The sequence below is a fragment of the Heterocephalus glaber genome, unplaced genomic scaffold (assembly GCF_053883595.1).
Source record: "Heterocephalus glaber isolate CG9 unplaced genomic scaffold, H.glaber_assembly_v1.0 deba00000470, whole genome shotgun sequence".
NCBI classification, from domain to species: Eukaryota; Metazoa; Chordata; class Mammalia; order Rodentia; family Bathyergidae; genus Heterocephalus; species Heterocephalus glaber.
Window position 1 is genome coordinate 3,383,060 of NW_028258145.1, and position 20,452 is coordinate 3,403,511.

Sequence of the window (20,452 nt, forward strand, 5' to 3'; positions counted from 1 at the left end):
GGGGGGAATGTAAACTGTACGACCATTCTGGAAAACAGTTTGGTAGTTTCTGTGAAAGCTCTGTATCACCATCTATGTGGTCTAAGCATCCCACCCTAGCATACCCAAGAGAAATGGAAGCAGATGTCCAAACAAAGGTTGGACATAAATATTCATAGCTTTACCTACAATACCCCAAGCCTGGAAATAACTACCCATCAAGATGTGAACAGGTAAATAGATATTAGTATGTGGTGTACACTAGAATACTACTCAGCAACAAAATGAATGAACTGTTAATTCACATTACAACAAATGAATCTCAAAATAATTATATGAGTGAAGGAAGCCATATAAGAAAAAAGTATTTACTATATGATTCCATTTATATAAAATTCTAGAAAAATTGAAACTAATGTGTAGTGGCAGAACACTCAGGAGTTCCTTGGTAATTGGAAAAAGATTGTAGGAAGGAAGATGATTTACAGTGGGGTACAAGGAACTTCTTAGGGGCTATAAATGTGTTCGTTTCCTTGATCATAATGATTTCACAAGTGTGAATTTCTAAGCTTCTCTAGTGGTAACGTTTATACGTGTGCAGCTTACTGTATGTGCATTGTATGTTCATTAAGTTGGCTAGAAATGGAATGAGTCCCATGAAATTCTTGAGATTTTTTTTTTCAATATAGTTGGTTTTCTGTTGGAAGTGTTTGAAATTTGTATTCTTTCATTCAGCCTCATAATGTATTCACTTTTCATTTCAGCAGAATGGAGATCTAATGCTTTTGCTTCAGGAAATGGAGCAAGGGTACAGTGATCTGGAGAAGGTGCAAAACCTTTATTCTGAGTGTGTGATCATGGACTGGTGGTACAACAGAGAGAAGGAAGGTGACAGCAAGTGAGTGTGCCAATGCCTGTGACTCAGGCTGGGGTCTTCTCAGACCCTTGCTCAGTCTCCGGGATGCTCCTCCTTCCTGAAATGCCATGGGAGATTTTTTTCAGTAAAATATTCACATAACATGATTGTCAGCTTTTTTTTTTTTTTTGAGACAAGGTCTCACTATGTAGTTTAGATTGGCCTTGAACTCACTGTGTGACCCAGGCCAGCCTGGAACCAGGCTGGTGATCCTCCTGCCTCAGCCTCCTTAGTACTGGGATTACAGGTACACACTGCCACACTCACAGCATTAATTTTTAAATATTTGGGATACATTTACACAGATAAATTTTCTAAACTCCGCAAATTTGAACAAGTAAAACAAAGAATCAAATAAATGAGCTGCACTTAAATGTAAATTATCTTCTCTGTACTTTTGGCTAGTAAATCAATTATTTTTTCTTCTTGTTTAATCAAATTTAAAATCTCAGGACAAAATGGCTAGCTGTTTCTTAGAAGTTGAATTGGTCAGTTGACTGTGTCCACTATTTGAGTGAGAAGTAGATACAGTCTTTTGTTCTTTTTTGAGAGCTGGAGGAAGCAGAGAAATGTTTTGATATTCCACCTGTTAGGTGTTTGGGTGAGTTACCTAACCCTGCTGAGCCCCAGCTCCCTCATCTACATAGAACACGGGGATGATGGTAGGGAGAGGGTCAGGAGCTGGGCTATAGGGGGTGTGCTTGGCAGCTGAGTGCTCTGGCTTCATTAACATCAAGGGAAGAGTAAAGCGCTGTACCTCTTTGCAGAGGTACCGTGCACGCTCGGTGCTTCCTCTTAATCTAATGCTGGGGCTGATCAGACCTTCGGATGCCTGTAGAGGGAGATGACAGGGAATAATGAGAGACAGAGACAATAGTCAAGGTATAAAGGGGACCAGGAGGAGCCTGCCTCTAGTGGACAAACTCAATAAACTCCATGGTTATTAGCCAGCAAGAAGTGCAGTGGAGCGGTAGTGTACTTTTCCTGGAACATTAAGGATGAGGCAATAAAAAAATGAGAAACAAGTTAATCCTCACAAAGAGAGGGGATTAGGTCCTTCCCTGTACCTGGACTCCTGCATTTTTTGTATTGTCTTCAGCAGATGTTATCTTGCCTTAAGAGCTAAGGAAACACAGCCAGGAAACATGCAGCCTTCCACATATTTCCGTATTCCTAAAGTCATGCTGGCTGTGGGTCTGCAGGGCTTGTAGCCTGGCCCCCACCAGTCTATACATATCATGACTGGTCCTCAACAACCTAACAAGTTTGGAAAAGTTAATTCTGCCACTTAGCTATGGTCAACAGCAAAGTGCCTTTTCCTAGTTTCTCAAGAGAGGAAAATATTTAACAGCCCCTAAATCCTTTTCCAAACATTTATTGAGAATAAATCCTGCACTAGGGCACAGGATTGCACAAGTGAATGTAAGCTTGATTCTTGTGCCATGGGAAGCACCATGTGGATTGGGTCAGGTGGTCACATAAGGGTTATGGACCACAGCGATGGTGCTCACTGGATGGATGACTTCAGTGGGTGTGGTGGGAGGGGCTGGAGGAGGAGCGAGAGCGCACTTCACAGGGATGGAGCAGGAGATTGTCCTGAAAACATCCCTGCCTGTGGCTGCTGTGTTCAGAGCTTCAAAGACAGAAATATCAACACAAATACTCAAGATTTCCTGACACACACACACACACACACACCCCGCCCCGGCCTACATCTTCCCCAGCATGATTTGCAGGGATCTCTTGCTCACTTGGGAGGCCCGAGGCTGGAGCTTCCCTTCTCTGACTTTTATCAGAGTTGTTGGTCGACTCTTAGGTTAGAAACATGGGTCTCTGTAATCTTTTTGTGTTTATACCCAGCTCTGTCTCCTATGAATCGTCACATCACACCCACACGGTTGGTGCACAGGTGAAGTTTCTTTCCTCAGGTATAGATGGGGAAAGTGAAGCAGTTAGGGGGGATTGAGTGAGTTCAATAAGGTCATGCATCTAGGAAGGAACAGACCTGAGATGGAGGCCACATAGTCTGACTCCCACCCACACTTCTGTCTGAGGCAGGGACAAATGACTATTCTTATATTAACCCAAATAGGGAAAGCTTATTTCTTTAAGTTTGCAATGTTTAACATGACTGCGTTACTTTAACTCTTCTTGATGAAAGTTTTCTTTTTTCTCTGCTCTTTTTTTTTTTTTTTTGGCTTTTTATCCAAATCAAAATAGGCATCAAAAGGAAATCTCTTCTATGGTTTCAACCCCAGAAAAATGTGCAAAACCTCAGTCTGATGTTGAATCAACACGAACCTCACCCCCAGATATGTCAAAAGTACCATGGGACCTTTCAAGTCAAAAGACTCAGAGAAAGAAAGTCCTCCATGCAGGTATCAGTGATAAAATGGCTTCACTCTTTACTGCTTTTTCTTCAATGCAAGAAGATAGACTAAAACCAAACTCCCACAGTATTTTTTAAAGCCCTATGCCTCTGGGGGTTTGTTGTTGTTGTTATTGCTGTACTGGGGATCAAACCCAAGTCCTTGTGCACACCAGGTAAGCTCTCTCCTGCTGAGCTACATCCCCAGCCCCCTGTGAGGTTTTTTAATTGAATTTTTTATTAAGGTAATTGTATATTCACACGATCCCATGAACTTACCCTGCATCCTACCTTGTCTAATGCCAATATCTTACAAAGTAGTGTTACAATACTGAAACCAGGATATTGACATTGAAACAATCCACAGGTCTTATTCAAATTATACCAGTCTTGCCTGTTGTCATTTGTACAAGTAAAATGAGTGTGTTTTGTGTGTCTGGCTGTGTTTAAGTCTATACACTTTTGTCATTTATGTAGACTGCATCCTTAAGTGTAATTTTAGCTGTATGTCTTTGCATGTTGTCTTTGTCAACTGAGGAAATTCTCCACATTCTTAGCTTAACCCACTTCACTGAGAATTTTTATTTTACTTCCCTTTTTAATGTACAAGAATACTGAAATGTGGTGACTAGACAGAGTTTGTGGCGTTGTTAAATGCTAGAACCTACTTCCAGATAAATATATTTTTATTCCATGTTTGCAGGGTTGGGACTAATGCAGTTTTTATGCTTGGGGACTTTGGGAGCTACATTTCATTTGCATTTGACACACATGTATCTGCTTATTTTTGTCTAGTGACTTTGGTCAAGGTGACCTGCCACTGTGGACACCACAGGCGCTCAGCTCTCTTGTGTGGGTCATTGATCTCTTTTGATGATACACATAACTCCCAAGAAATTTTATCTTTGTAAACTCCTAGTTACAAAGCAGCTGAATCAGGGCTCTCCTGCTTTTTGCCTGGAAAAACAATGACTATCACATAGCACACTCCTGCATCCTTGTGTGGAGAACACTGGTATCACTCTTCTGTACAAAAGGTAGACAATTGGCAGGTCACTAGCTGATCTTCATGCCAGTGATCTACTTTCTTGTAGAAGGTAATGGAATCTCTAAAAAGCAAGAGCTTTCTCCAGCTGGTGGCAGAAAAGAATTTGGAGGTTTGAGCCGTGAGAGGAATTCAGCATACTGTTGCTGGCCTGAAGATGGTAGGGCCATGTTGAAAATGGTGCAGGAGACTTATGAGATGAGAGATGCCCCTGGCCTAGAGCCATCAAGGAGATAGGGACCTCAGTCCTACAACTGCAAGGAAGCACATACTGCTGACAATCTCAGTGAGCTTAGAAGTAGATTTCTTCCCAAGAGGGGCACAGGTTGAATTCAGTTCAAGAGAGCCAGCTCTTATTGCAGCATTCAGTTTGTGGTAGGATCCCCATCCCCTGAGGCTGGGAAACTACATTGGATTCTTGTTTCACAGATCCAATGAAACAGTCATGTCTAAAGAAGTCTCTCCTTCCATTCCAAATTCCTTTAACTTCTCTCCTTTTGGTACCAATAGAATCAACCAAAACCAGCCTCCTCAGAAACCAGATGTCCACCCTCAAGAGCTCACCCTTCAGACACAGAAATGACAGCCTCTCCACCTCCAGCACCTGGAGCACTGCTCTGAGTGACAAAGGCAAGCCTGAGGGGTCCCTTACTCAGGGGACTTCTGGCTTTCTTTTACCCAGTGTCCCTATTCTGTAAAGCATGGCTATGTTTGGGGGAAACAAATCATATTTTAAATGCTCCCAGATTACTTCCTGTGCAAAGGGTCCTTGTAAACCAGGCCCACCACAGTAGTACATGGGTCTGGGGACTAGACTTGTGCCACCTGTACTTGGGCATTTAACACATGCAGTTCATATAAGTCCTGTGCCAGTGCTTACACCTGCTTCCCACTCCTAGCTTTCAATTGGAAACTTTTGTACTTCAGAGTAGATTTGTTTTCTTCTCTTCATTCACAAGTGACCCATCCAGTGAGCCACTCTTTGGTCCAAATTCCAGACTTCGAGGGCTAAATATGAGGAAAATATAAGTTGTGCATTTATTACTACTGATAAATGTATTATTCTTAAAATAATAAATTTTAAAAATTGAAGTCCTATAGTATTTCCTGTATTTTAAATAGTTGCTAACTAGTAAATTCCAAACACACACACACACACACACACACACAATCCCCCACATAGTAGGAAGTACTGAGTGACTAAGGTATACCTGTCATTGCTCATCACAGCTAATCAAGCACCTTTCCTGCAGTGCTCCTGTGCGGGTCTGCTCCTCACTTCTGATTAGCCTGGTGTTACATGCACATCCTTAAGGGTTTATTTTATGGTGACTAGGATGGGATTTCTTAGAATATGAATAGGACATAATTTCTTAACCAGCTCATACCCAAGCACACCTCTCTCTAAATGCTGCTTGTTCAACAGATAATAATATTCCTTCCCATTTTAAAATCCAATGTTATATAAGGGTATACATTACAAATCCCAAATAGTAATTTCAGAATTCAAGCTTATACCTAAACAGTTTTCCACACAGAGCTGAGGAACTACAAAACAAACTGACAGCATCTAAGGTGTTGGTCAGGTCTCCCCTCTATAAGACTACTGCAGGGAGTCTAATGAGATTGACACCAAACAACCATTTGTTAATGGTGTTTTATGAAACATTTAAAATATTTTTTCTGGAGACAGAGAGAATGAATGTGTCTGATTCTTGCAGGGACAGAGAGCTCAGTGGACCTGGGGTGAGGAGGATGAGCAAAACAATGACTGACTGGGCCATATTCACCTGTACCTTGGTCTGTAGGGCAAACCCCAAGTGCATCCTGCCCAAGAGTCCACTCTGATGGATCCCGACATGATCTCTGAAAAGTGGCCCACTTAGAAGGCTTCAATCACAGCTGGACTGAGCAAGTGTGGTCCTTTTGAGTTTTGATACAAAGGGGATCAAAATAAAGGGATAAAAGGGGAAAGTATATAGCTACCACTTCTCCCTCTACAGAACTGAGTGCCCTGCTGACCAGTGAGTGTCTGGATGACAATTTGTCAGGAAGACTGACTAGTGAGGGGAGCCCAGCTTACGATGGCAAGTGAGTGCTCTAACTTACAAGGACAACTTTGATATGTTTTGTTTGTTACCAACCAAGTGGTAAGTTTCCTAACCTATGGTTATGTACTCCTAGCTCTTTGGAGATGTCCTCGGCAAACTGGCTACAGACCCATGGCCTGGTGGCCAAGAAACTCACCCTGATGGACGCCTTGTCAGTGACAGCAGTGCCCCACAGCCCCACCTATGTCCCTATCCTGGATAAGCTTGTTGTCTCCAAGGTCTTTGACGAGGTAATCAGACTGTCCCAGTGTCCTTGCTGGAGGGATTTATTTTACTTCCCACTCAAATAAGAAGCAATCTGTTTTATTCTCTTGGGTAGTTGTAACAGTAACGTATTTCAGCCATTGGAGGAAATTGTGAAGGCAGAAACAGGGAAACAGAGGCCCTTAAAATTCTGGTTGAGCTGAGCAAACTGGTGTTCGTTGGCAGTTTGTGGCTCACTGCTGTTGGGAGAAAGTGTGACGTGGCAGAAATGTCTGAAAACTCTGCATCAGACCTGGGGGAGAACATTACTCAATCAGAGGATGGGGAGGCCCGGCGAGGCAGTTTGTCCTTCACCCTCTCTGAAAGGCCAGATGTGGAGGAGGGACCAGATGTGGAACCAGGCCAAATGAGTACATTTGGCCCTTGGTACCTGCAGATCCTTATCCACAGATTCAACCAATCTCAGATTGAAAATATATAGAAAAAAACCTGCATCTGGGTACAGTGTAACAAGTGTCTGTGCAGCATTTGCATTGCATTAGGTACTCTTAGTAACTTGCAGATGATTTAAAATATATGTAAGGACATGCATAGGTTATGAGCAGAGACTTTATAGAAGGGACTTGAGCATCTGTGGATTTTGGTACCCACAAAAAGTGGTTTGTAGTAGAAAGTTACCAAGGAATCTGGCAACAAGGCGGTCCTGCTCTTAGTAAGAACAGTTCATTAGAGCAGCCAGGTTGCAGTGGGATGAGAAACACAGAAGAAATGTGACCAGGAAGACCTGTACCTTCCTGGCAAATAGAACAGCAGCTAATGATTTCAATTGCAGTGTATCTGGCTGTACAGTTGCCAGGTGGAGACAATTATCTTTGAAAAAGACCTTTTGCATACTTCAATATTTACAGAGATATTGGTAAGATGTCTGGATTTGCTTCAACATGATCTTGATGCTTGGGTGAGGAGAGTAGATGAAACAAATTGGCCATAAGTTGATAATTTTTAAATCTGGTTAATAAAAATACTGGGGAGGGGCTCTTTGAACCCTTTTTTCTGCTTTAAATATATTTGAAAGTTTCTGGAATAAAATATGTTGAAAAAAATAAAACAGAAAAACTTTTCAAAAAAGAAAAAGTCTTGTCTAAGGGCCTTGAAATAGCTGAGATTTGACGTGTTTGAATGAAGCAGATGAGCTGGTGATATTTTTTCATTAGTCACATTTAAATAATTACAACTACAAAGATTGACATGGGTCCCATTGATGCCGTAGGCTCTTACTCTGTGACCCATGAGTCATTATTTAGCTTGGTTCCTGCCAACCTCCCCTCAGAGTTTCAAGGGCAAAAGGAAAGCTAGACACTGATTTATTTCTTCTAGGAAGTTTGGTGACAGTTTCTTCATATTCTGTACAGTTGTTATATTAATATTCTTGAGTTTTATTTGGAACAAAATATATTTAGTGAACTCTGCCTGGAAATAAAATGTTCATGGGCTTATCATTCCTCCATCTAAACCTCTCAACAACTTGAGATACATTGAAAAGTAAATTTTTCTTTTTCTTTTTGGTACCAGGGATCAAACTCGGGTCCTTGCGCTTGCGCAGCAGGTGGCAAAACCACTGAGCTAAATCCCTGGCCCCAAAAGTAAATTTTTCAAAAAATAAATATGGTTGGGTAGAAACATATAACCATGTAATCAAAGGAAGGAAAGATTTAGAGACTGAATACATTTTTTAAATGTTAAAAAGATCCATACCAAAAAAAAAAAATCCATACCATAGATGATGGTATAAAGGTTCATAAGAGCACTATCTTAAATATGTGTATCAGTATAAGTGGGTATATGTGTATAAATCAGTGTCCAGTATAGGCACACATGCAGACTCACCCACACCACAAATAATAAGAAAAGGATAAATAACTCGGTGGACAATCTAGGGAGAAGGAGGAGGTCAAAACTACAAAACAAAAAAAATTTAATTTCACTGGTAGCCAAATATATGACTTAGAAAAAATGCAAATTGAAAATCAGTTAGGCATCCCTTTCCCCCATTAAATTAGCAAGGTTAGGAAATACTAATGAATGATAATACAATAAAATGGGAAACTTTATATTCTGAGAATTGGAATTTAAATTAGTGCAACATTGTTGCTATATGTTCAGAGGCCTTAAGAGTTTATAACATTTAACCCAGTAAATCCATTACTAGGAATCTGTGTAAGGAAATACTGTCATCAGAAATGCTGACAAATGTATGCAGAGAACAATTATTGCTCCTTTATATCTAACAAGAGACACTTGAAATCAACCTAAATACCTGGTAGCTACATTCATATAATGGAATGTCATATATTTGTTAAACATCACATTTTTAAAGGAAAAGTAATAATATGGGGGAAAGTCCTTGGTATCATTCTGAATAAAAAAAAATCAGCACAAAACTCCATATATAGCATGTTAACAATTTGATTATGTATATGTATGATATAGACATATATCACACTTTCCCCACCCCTGCATGCAGATTAAACCCAAAGCCTTTGCACTGAGCTACATCCCCACCCCCATTTTATTTTTTTTTTGAGACAGGGTCTTGCGAAGTCACTAAGTTGCCCAGGGTAAGCTCAAATTTGGGATCCTCCTGCCTCAGTCTTCCAAAATGTTAATGGTTTAGCTGAGTAGTGAGGTTGCTGGTAATATTTGTTTTTTATTTACATATTTTTAAATTTTTGTGGTAGTACTTTTTACATATATGAATTATATACTGACAAAAAACATTTAGGAAAGCAGAACTTAAATGATAAAATGGTGAAAATATACAAGGAACTTAACTTTTGTTTTACTTTTACTTGTTGAGTGATGTATGAGTAAATTCTTTGTGTGTGGTAATTGAACATCTTTAGAGGAAGATGTGAACACTCCTCATATGAGCATTTTCATCCAGGAAGAAAACATTCTGAATGGTTTGGTGAATTTTCTTTTAATCCTTTTTCTATACACATACATACATGTGTATGTGTAAACATAACACACACATATATTTTAATGAACAGAAAATGAGGCAATAATATCATATTGGTTTGCCATTTTATCTTTTAGAAATTATGTCTTAGAGACATTTCTGCAAGGATATATATGGGTGTCTCTCACATTAGTTGCAAGCTTCTTCCCTATTACAAATCAATACATTGTATCCTTCCTTCTGTTATAAACAATCCTACACTAGATTTCCTTGCCCATAGATTTCTGAGGGGCACATGTACAAGTCTGTATTTGGAAGAGATGCCCTCAAGTGGGATTGCTGGACCCAAAGGGTATATACATTTAAGTTTTATTGCTAAATCCAAACCATTCTCCAAATTTCCACTAGTTTGTATCTGCATAGGCAGTGTATAATAATCGTTTTTTCCTAAAGGGAACTATATATAATACTTACTGAGAATCATTAGTTCTATGAATGTAGAAATGCTTTGAAAATCCAGAAAGTAGAATGCAGACATAAAATCCTTATTTGGTCCCTCCCACCCCTGGGTCCTATGTGAGAGGTAAAGTTAGTAACTCAGTCCAACATTCAGAGATGTGATTTTCAGGATGTATGCCACGTACTTGCTCTCTGGGAATAATAATATACCTACTCCCTACTTGTTATAGTATTGAAAGAAGTAATGCATTTGAGGGATAGTGCTTAGCAGATGCTCAGTCAATGTTGGCTTTCATTACAAAAATAGTCCTCAAATATTACACTCTGACTATATACCTTTGCTGGGTTCTAGAATGTGTGACAATATTCCTACCCAAGCACAGCTGATATCCTCGGAGAGGAAAGAGAATCCAAATGAGAAGTTCTGGTGAAATGGGGTGGGTGGGAAAAGAAAGCTCATTGGCACGTGGTGTCCCACTGGGGCCTGGGGAAGCGAGGAGTCCAGAGGGTGAAGGGTGGAGTAGAGGGTCCCGCACATGGGGGAGCTGTGGGGCACCAGAGGGACAGGGAGAATTTGTCATTGCAAGTTCAGAGTGACTTCAGGAAGGCTTCACAGAGGTGAAGGAAGAGCCTGGTTGAGTGAAGGATTATGAACCTCATCCTCAGAGGAATGGAAGGGGTTTTAGTGGTGGATAGAGTAATTTGGGGCTTTTGGCTTCCCTGTGGCGAGAGTCAGGGAGTGTGAGTGGGAAGATGGGGGTCAGGAGGCAAGGTCCCAACAGGGAGGCCCGTGGCTGCACCAGGGAAGGTTCTAGGCAAGTAGGAAGTCAAGTCCACAGCACCAGACAGTGGAGGCTGAGGAAGAAACATCAAGGGCAGCCTCGTGATGCCAGCCTGGACTATTGAGGAAAAGCAGAGAGGGTTCTGTTCTTCAGAACACTCTCATCTCTGCCTCTAGAAAGCACAGCCAAGGGAAGGGGTGGACATCGGGCAGTACACTCTGTGAGGACTGTGCTTGGTCCTGTAAGCGGCACTGTAACCCCTTCTCGCCAACCTGTGGGCAAGTGGCACCCTGCCCTGCACATGCCCCACCCCCTTCATTAATGGGAAGAACTGGCACCCTGACAGTGACAGCAATACACTGTGCTACATTCCAGTTTCATCTTCAAACCACATTTTGTATCTATCTTCTTCAATTTATTTTGATAAAATGATTGATAGATCATAATTACATACATTTTACAGAGTACAAAGGATGTTTTGGTATAGGAGGGGTGATCAAAACATATGGAGAATGTTTAAAGTTTTAAAATTTATTACAGTAAAAGATGTTGCCATTAATCAGTACTCCCTCTTGCTTCAAATGTACATATCCTCTTGTCCATTGCACTTTCTGAAGCAGTTCTGAAAGTCCTCTTTTGTGAGTGTCTTTACAAAGTGTGATCAGAAATGCAGTGAATGCTGTTATTCAGTGCCGTCCAAAAGAAAGGCAGGCTTGTGAAAACATTACAGTGTGTTCTTGTCCTCCAGATTTGGCATTGTGTGACTTCAGACTCTTCCCCAAAGTCAAAATGACTGTGAAAGGTAAACGCTTTGAACCAACTCATGACATAAAAGCAGCCACAACAGTGGATGCTCGAAAAAAGACTTGCAAAACTGCTTCAGAAAATGGCAAGAATGATGGGATAAGTGCGTTGTAAGTGAGTTAGAGGATTTTGAGAGGGATTCATGACAACATGTCTTTTACTGTAACACATTTTTAAAAATTTAAGTATTCACTCTATATTCACTGCATATGTATAAAATGGGGCACGATTAAATCAATCCAGTTAACATATCTGTCACTTGGCTTGCCTGTCTTTTTTGTGGTGAGACTGCATGATCTGATTTATATGTGGAATCCAAAAGAGTTGACCTCATGGAAGTTGAGAATAGAATGATGTTTAGCAGAGCCTAGAGGGATGAGGTGGAGAGGGAGAGCACAGGAAGTTGTTGATCAAAAGTTGTTGACAATGTTTTAGATACACAGGAGGAATAGGCTTTTTTTTTTGTATTAAATTCTTTTATTGGTACGTTTTAGAGATACAACACAATTACATTTCTCATTGGGAATTGTACCTTTACATAATGCATCTTGGTTCTTATTTTTTCCCCATTCCTAGCCCTCCCTTCACCCCCTCCACCCTTCCCTATTTACAAAGACTTTATTGCCATTTTTTCCATTTCTCATCCTTTTTCCTTTCCCTTCTTTCCTTTCCCCTGCCTCTCCCACCACCCCTACCCCTTTGGACCTTTTCTTCCTATTTTGCATTATCGATTATTCATTCTAATCATTGGTGCATTTTAGGTATACAATATAATGGCATTTATCATTGGAAATTTGCACCTTTACATAGTCTCTCTTGGTTCTTATTTTTCACCCTTGCCCAGCCCGCCCTTCAACCCCTCCATTCCTCCTTATTTACAAAGATTTTGTTCCTATTTTTCCATTTTCTCATATTAATCCCATTCCCTTCTATCCTTTCCTCTAGCCCTCCCACTTCCTTCCCCTTTGCCCCTTTTCTTCCTATTTCACATTACCTATTATACATTTAGTCCTTATTTACACTTTCAATTTCTCACACCAGAGAAACTATTCGGAATTTATTCATGTGTGTCCTATTTATTTCACTTACGAGTATAGCCTCAATGTGCATCCCCTTAGCTATAAATGTCTCTAATTTCTCATTTTTTATGGCTGAGTAGTACTCCATTTTATTAAAAAACCACATTTTCTTTATCCAGTCTCCAGTTGATGGCCATTTGGGCTGTTTCCAAGTTTTAGCTATTACTAACTGTGCTGCTATGAACATGGGTGCACATATAGCACTGTGGTATGATTCTTTTAATTCTTTGGGGAAGATCCCCAGCAGTGGAATAGTGGGGTCAAATGAGACTTCCAGTCCTAGTTCTTTGAGGTATCTCCACACTGATTTCCACAGTGGTTGCACCAGTCTACACTCCCACCAGCAGTGGAGCAGGGTTCCTCTTTCCCCACAACCCCACCAGCATTTGTTATTGGTTGATTTCATGATAGCAGCCATTCTTTCTGGAGTGAAGTGGAATCTCAGCATTGTTTTCATTTGCATCTCTCGAATGACCAGTGATGTTGAACATTTTTTCATGTATTTATTTTCTATTTCTACTTCTTTGTCTGAGAAATGTCTGTTCATTTCAGATGCCCATTTTTGGACTGGGTCTTTAAATTTGGGAGGTCTGATCTTTTTAAGTTCTTTATAGATTCGAGATAGTAGACCTTTGTCTGAAGAAGAGCAGGTGAAGATTTTTTCCCACATTGTGGGTTGTCTCTTCACACTGCTGGTGGTTTCTCTTGCTGTGCAGAAGCCTTTTAATAAGAAGAGATCCCACTTGTTGATTGTTTGTGCTAGTTCACAGGCAACTGAGGTTTTGTTCATAAAATCTTTTCCTACACTGATGTCTTCAAGGGTTCTACCTAACCTCTGTTCCAACTGGTTCAGAGTTTCTATTTTAATATTTAGATCTTTAATCCATTTTGATTTTAGTTTAGTGCATGGTGAGAGATATAAGTCTAGTTTTAATCTTTGGCAAGTTGAAGCCCAATTTTTCCAGCACCATTTATTAAAGAGGCTATCTTTCCTCCAGTGAGGGTGTTTAGGGATAGGCTTTGAGATCTATGGCATAGTAAAGTGTCCACAGTCATAAATAATAATATATGTATATTCAAAATAAGAATGCAAATTTCAAATGTCTTGTGTTTGTATCTTTTATTCTGTAATATTTTCTGACTGGGACAGACCCTCGGCTATACATGGAAAGAATAGTAATACAATAATCTAAAATATCTCCCACTTCATAGGAGTTATAGCTTTTTGAGATTTGGAACTAACATTTTCTGAAAAAGTTGGCAGTTGAATCAAGCTGAAAAGGAAACATGCTTGCATCCTAACCCACTTCACTGAGAATTTTAATGGACTCTTTTTCCTCTGTTGCACATGTGCCCACATCTGTCTGGGTAAAATTGTAAAGCAGTGTTTGCCTTTGTCCCAGCTCTTTGTTCCATTCATGACGTATGCATGGCCTCTTTCTTCTTCTAGAACACAATGCTGTTTTGGTTTTCAGTTTCCCGGACCAGCATCAACTCTGTCACCTTGGAAATAAAGTATTGAGCAGAAAGGTTACCCTAGCAACGCTTCATTATAAGATGTGAAATGGGCCAGATAATTTTATCTTCACTCTTTGAAAGAAATTAATTCATCACTAAGTCATATATAGAATAAGACTGTTTTAGCCATTTGATGAGCCTAGAATTCAAAGCTCCTTAGTGCCAATTGCTTTGATAAAAATGAAATGTTAGGAAGATTAGACTGCAGTACTAAAGTCTATATCATTATCCATTGTCATCGTCATATATCATCATCATCATCATCATTATCATCATCGTGTCTTCCTCAACATCTCATCAGGCTTCTTGCTTTGTCCTACTTTGGGTTCAAGCTTTTGCAGATTTGTACTGCAGCTCTGTCATTTACTCTGGAAGGACCATGGCAAGGTCCCTGATCTATGACAAACCCTCCTCACATACTGGGTTCTTAGTGAAGCATTTAATATCACTAAAGTATCTTATCTAAAACTCACAGCAATCCATGAGGTGACTTCATCGTTTAGCTGACAAGGAGCAAAGAGGTTCAGGATGCTAAAGCTATGATATTTTATTGCTTTCAAATATGAAAACATTGAACATAAAGCTATATAGTGATTGAAAAGCTTTTTTAATTAAAAATGTAAAGTGACAGTATATATTACAAAAGACTAGAAAATATAGGTAAGTGAAAAAGAAAGAAGCAATGGAGTTATAGTTCCACCAGGGACATGTCTCTGCTGGTTATCTGACCAGATCGTTTTTACTATGTATATGTCCTTTGGTTTTGTTTTTACCACAATGATGTCAAACTGAATACACTGTTTTGTATCTACCTTTTTCCTCTTCCATCTACCAAGAACTCATTCAATGCCAGCGTATCCTCATCTATTTTTTTTAAAAGTTTGGATTTTAGAATGTAAGATGTAGTCTACAAAGCAGGAACAAGTCTTCATGGGTCTGTGAGTGATCTTGCCACACCTTCCCAGTTCATTATGTAGCCTTATCTTCACATTGTTCATTGGAGCCTGCAGATGTTTCAGTCTGAAAAGCAGATGTTTAAGCTTCAGCACTCCGCAGCTTGTAAAACTATACTGTCGATAAAGCCATTGCATCTGTATTCAAAGGTTTATTCGTGTGGGGTTTGCACAGCATTTACATCTTCATTTCACTCATCCAATCGAACTTCTCTTTGGCCAGGATGGTAGTAGGCTTTGAGACAACTATTGGTATATGTGCTGCCAAAGTGAGCACATGGGACAGCTATTGGAAGAACAGAGTTAGTTGAAAAACAGTGAAATTGGTGAGTTCAATCAGGTGTGAACAATAAATATATAAACACTAGTTTCACATTATTGTCTCTGTTTCAAAATGTTTTGTGTTTGCTTTTCAATGCACCTGAAATGTTGTCAGGTAAACTCTACCTGTTCTACTTAAACAATAGCTCTAACTATAGTTATATATTCTACTTTTCTTCATTTACTATACATTCTGAACATTTTCTTTTTAATGATCATTTGGGGGTGAATTTTAATAATTGTACTAGTATTCAATATTTCTTACTTGAAATTTTAAGTGTTCATTTTCCTGTCTTTTTGCTATCACTAAAGTAGGAATAGTAAAACAAAAAGACAAGTAAAAATTTCCATTTCTATGTGAAGATGGTACAGTATTTCTTTTAATATTCAGTTTATCATTTTTGACTAGTTTTCTTTTGAATGCTAAATACATACGTATCTTAAAATCTTTTTTACATTATTCAGTCTTAGCAAGTATCTTTTAAAAATAGCAGTCATACTTCATTCTATGCCTCAATTATCAAGAATTTGCAATCCAAACTTATTTTATTTGTAAGATAAACTTGTTAAAAAATGTTGGCACCTCAGCCATTATTGTAGTTTACATATAGTTTTAATCTTTGTGTATTAAATAAATGGTTACTTTGTACATTTATTGTACCAGCAACTAGTATATTTGAAAAGGGAATAGTAAAACTAGAAATTCCATTTGACCCAGCTATTCCCCTTCTAGGTATCTTCCCAAAAGAATTAAAGACATCACATTATAGTGATGCATCCACACCCATGTTTAGAGCAGCACAATTCACAATATTTAAATCTTGGAAGCAGCATACATGTCCATCAACAGATAAATGGATAAAGAAAATGTGGTATTTATACACCATGGAGTAATGCTTTGCCATAAAGAAAAATAAATTTGAGTCATTGGTAGGAAAGTGGACACACCGTAACATTAAGTAAAATAAATCAGATACACAAGCTTAAATATCACATGGTTTGTCTTATATGAGAAACCCAAATTATAAATAGCAAAATAAAAGAAGAAGTAGAGAGATCATTCTCAAATGGGAAGGGGATCAAGAGATAGAGGGAGAGGAAGAAGAGAGGAGAGGGAAAGTGAATGAAAAAAGAATTAGGATATGTTATGGACATGTACCAACTCCATACAAGGAATGTAAACATAATGTACTGAAAACACATACTGATAAAAAAAATTTCAGTTTAAAAAAAGGAAATAAAGAACTACTGAGTTTGATGAAGAGAAAAAACTGTTAAATGCCTTTGTCTATAGATTGAGAAAATGTATAAAGAAAAAAATGCCTAGTGGCCAATAGGCAGTAAGAATAAATACTACTGTCATTATTGATAAAGCTATTCTAGTGTTCAGTAGATTTTTCAAAGTATTTCATCTAATAGTGGGGAAAATTATAATGTCATCGGCCTAAATTATCTTTTCCATGAATTCCAACACTTTCTTCTGTTTTTATGGTCAGTGATTCCCCTCCAACACACACCCATACACACACACACACACACACACACACACACACACCCTTCTAGCTCTACCTCTCTCTTAGTTAAAAGTTTTTCCCAAGGGTATGATTATTAATATCAGTTTGGTAAGGCTTAGATCTAGGTCAGCTATAAGAAAATGAAAGTAGATACCTTCAGGCTCCCTTTTGCTGCCAAATATTATCCAAAAGGCCCCTTGCCACCTTATAAACATAATAAGTGAGCTGTTTCAAAGTGGCTGGGTGTTTTTATTCTCTCTCAAGCAGAGCCCTCACCTGCATCCTATACCTCCCTTCCCTCCTGCTGGCTCCTTACAGAAGCTGGGCAACCAGGATTCTGAGCCCCCAGTCCTGGGATGCCTTGGTGACCTCACAGTCTCTCTCCCTGTGACATCATAAAGAGATAGTCTCCTCTGACCTCCGTGCAGCCATCATGTTGTAAAAACTAAGACCGAAGACTGAAGTTGTGGAGTATGAGTTTGTCCTTCCCTACACCTGCTCGCAGGAAGGAGAACAGTGTGCCTGCGCCAGACCCCCACTGCCACACTCCAGGCCACCATGGCCAGGCAAGGCGTGAGAGCCAAGTCCAGGAAAGAGGGAAGTAGAATATGAGTGGATCTTTTTCTCTGAGTACATTGCCAAGTCAGGAGCCAAGCTGATCCCGATGAAGTGTATAATGTTGCTAAATATTTTGTGGTATTGATTTGGAGTAGAGGCAGAAGTTGGCAAACTGGGAGAGCTCTTTATAGACTTCTAAAGAAAACAAATGTGTTTCGTTTGTTGAGATTTTTTTCCTCTGAAAGTTTATGTGACATATACTAGCTCTATTTTGAGAGATGATTTTTTTTTCACTTATGTAAGCATCAGTTTCAAAGCCTAGTCCTCCCACCTTTTAACCCACTGTCCTGCTTCCTTCTCTTTAACAAGGACAGTGCTGAATTCATGGGGTTTGTAAGAAGCTGGGTTGGACTATGCAGACTTTTAATGTTCTCTTCAGTTGTCCAAATCTTTGCCTTTAGTTTTTGGCTCTTGGTGGTTTTATTATAAAATTAATATATGTAGTTTTTTAGAAACTAAGTATACAGTAGGGCTGGAGGTGTAGCTTGGGCACTTGCCTAGCATGTGCAAGGCCCTGGGTTCCCATCCCCAGCACTGCCATAACAAATTAAAAAAATGAAAAGGAAAAACCCAGCCTACCTCACTTGTCACAAAAACACCAATTTTTAGAAGTAACTACTGTTGATAGTTTTAAACCTAATGTTTATGTTTTTAGATATTGCTAAAAATAAAACATTACAAAGTTGAGGATTCTTGAACATTTCTTTAAAAGATCTCCTTCCTGGGGCCAGGGATTTAGCTCAGTGTTGCCGCCACCTGCCTCACAAGTGCAAGGTCCTGAGTTTGATCCTCAGTACAAAAAAAAAAAAAAATCTCATTCCATTCCCCCCTTTCCTAGAGGTAAATGTCAGCTTGAATTTTCACGTGTATTTTACTATTCTTAATACAAAGTTAATAAAATATTGTTCAATGGGTTTAAAACTTTAAACACAATCTAGGGGAAAATCAAAATGGAGTGAGTTTTATTCCAACAGTAAATAGGGAGATGGGAGGCCTTTGCTACTCAGACCCCAGACAGCACCTAAGCCTGTGACTCCAGAGTTCTCCAAGGGTACCGACCTTGAACTGCTGTTGACCTCGGCTGAGCTTCTTACACAGAGCCTGAGGCCACACCCAACCCTCTATAGGGCGCTTAACTTCTGACAGTAGGGATCACTAATTCCTAACAAGTGATGTGAAGACTAAAGCCATCATTTTGTAAAATCTCAGAGATTGTTTTCAAAGGTTGCTTCTCTAATAATCTTTCTATTGAAATTCTAATCTTTAAAGAATGTATTATACATATTGATGTTTCTTTATCTCTATCTACCTATCACTATTTAGGTACTGTATATCTATTCCTTTTGTCTCTCTATGCTATATTCTGGGAAAAGTCTTTACTACTATCACCCAATTTACCAGTGCTTATTTAAATTATTATTATATCCAGTCTAGAATTCATTCTATTAAGATTTTTTTTTTTGCTTTGGTTCTAATGTCCTTTGTTTTCCTAAGACAAATTTTTTAATTGCTTTGTCTATCCTCTTCTTATGGCCCTTTAATAAATTCTTGTACTTTTATATCTTTTGAGAGTCTAATTATAAGTAATTTTAATCATAATTAAAGCTATCATTAGATTGCTCATAAAATTAACTTATTAAGTGAATTGAAATTTTGATTATTGATTTACTCAGATGTCAATTTTGGTAGTGCGTGTGTGTGTGTGTGTGTGTGTGTGTGTGTGTGTGTATGTGTGTGCACCTAGGATCTTTTTTCTTTTTTTGCAGTGCTGGGGATTAGACTTCATGCATGCTAGGCAAGAGCTCTAGCACTGAGCTACATTTCCAGCTCTTTCTTTAAAAAAATCTTTTTTAAAATTTTAAGTCAGAGTCTTGCTATGTTAATCAGACTGGCCTTAAGGTCACAATCCTCTTGCCTCAGGCTCCAGAGTTGCTGGAATTATAGGTGTTCACCACCCTGCCCATGTCCTTGGGAATTTTGATATGCTGGCTTATTTTAACAGGACTTAAAATTTGCTTTTATCTTTTTCCTTCTGTGTTGTAGTTGCTTCCCAAGAGTGAGAGGGGCTCATATGCTCTCAGGCTTAGGTCCTGTGTCTTTTCTGAGCACTTACGATTCCCTTGCTCTTCAGTACTCGAGCCTGTGGCCTTGCCACCCTTGGACACAGAACCACAGTCCACAGCTTTGCCTCTGCTCACTAGTTCACATAGCTACTCAAGTTTTATGTCTACAAACCTGTTTTCCAGCCATGCATCTGTTTTCTTTCTTCCTTCCATTATTTTCTAACAGCACAATAAGCTTTGTGTATGATTTTGGAAGCCAGAGAAATATAAAAGCATGAACGACGTCATCTTGATTGAAAGTGAAATATTTATTCCTGAGAAGTAAGTTCCCACATTTCCAAAAGGCCTATAGGTTCCTTATGGTTGAAGTCATACACGATTTTGAAGCAATAATAGTATAGCTTAGTATTTTCCTGTTAGGCTTTTTCATTTAAATGTTACAATATGAAATATTCCTTTGGATGAGCATACATTTATTCATTTATGAGCAAATTTATGTTGCGGGTGTACTGTGTGCGGCACTAGGCATACAATAAAGAATAAAACCGAGCCCCTGCACTTAAGTAGCTTACATTCTACTAGGGAGAGATGGGCAATATGCAAATAGGTAAGCACAAAATTATAGGTTCTATTAAGATGGAAGAAGAGTTGAGAATGAAAGAGTTATGGGGGGTTCTGGTTCTCGGGAAGATGGAGTGAACATACTCTACCCTGTTTCTCCCACTGAATTCAACTATAAACCTTGGACAGAATACC

General features: G+C 39.1%; 1 protein-coding gene and 1 long non-coding RNA gene across 2 annotated transcripts in view; one reads left to right on the top strand and one right to left on the bottom strand.

The window, feature by feature from the left end:
* Vwa3b (von Willebrand factor A domain containing 3B) overlaps nt 1-20,452 on the top strand; it is a 315,053-nt gene that overhangs the window by 246,255 nt on the left and 48,346 nt on the right. The window contains 5 exon segments of the mRNA XM_087203240.1: nt 744-877; nt 3,116-3,273; nt 4,819-4,938; nt 6,312-6,399; nt 6,493-6,649. Of these exon segments, the coding sequence (XP_087059366.1) occupies nt 744-877; nt 3,116-3,273; nt 4,819-4,938; nt 6,312-6,399; nt 6,493-6,649 (657 nt within the window).
* On the bottom strand, nt 13,831-17,335 carry LOC110349056 (uncharacterized). Its single transcript, XR_002394759.2, has 3 exons — nt 17,170-17,335; nt 15,040-15,466; nt 13,831-14,212 (listed from the first exon to the last, which is right to left on the bottom strand). It is a non-coding gene; the product is annotated as an uncharacterized LOC110349056 (long non-coding RNA).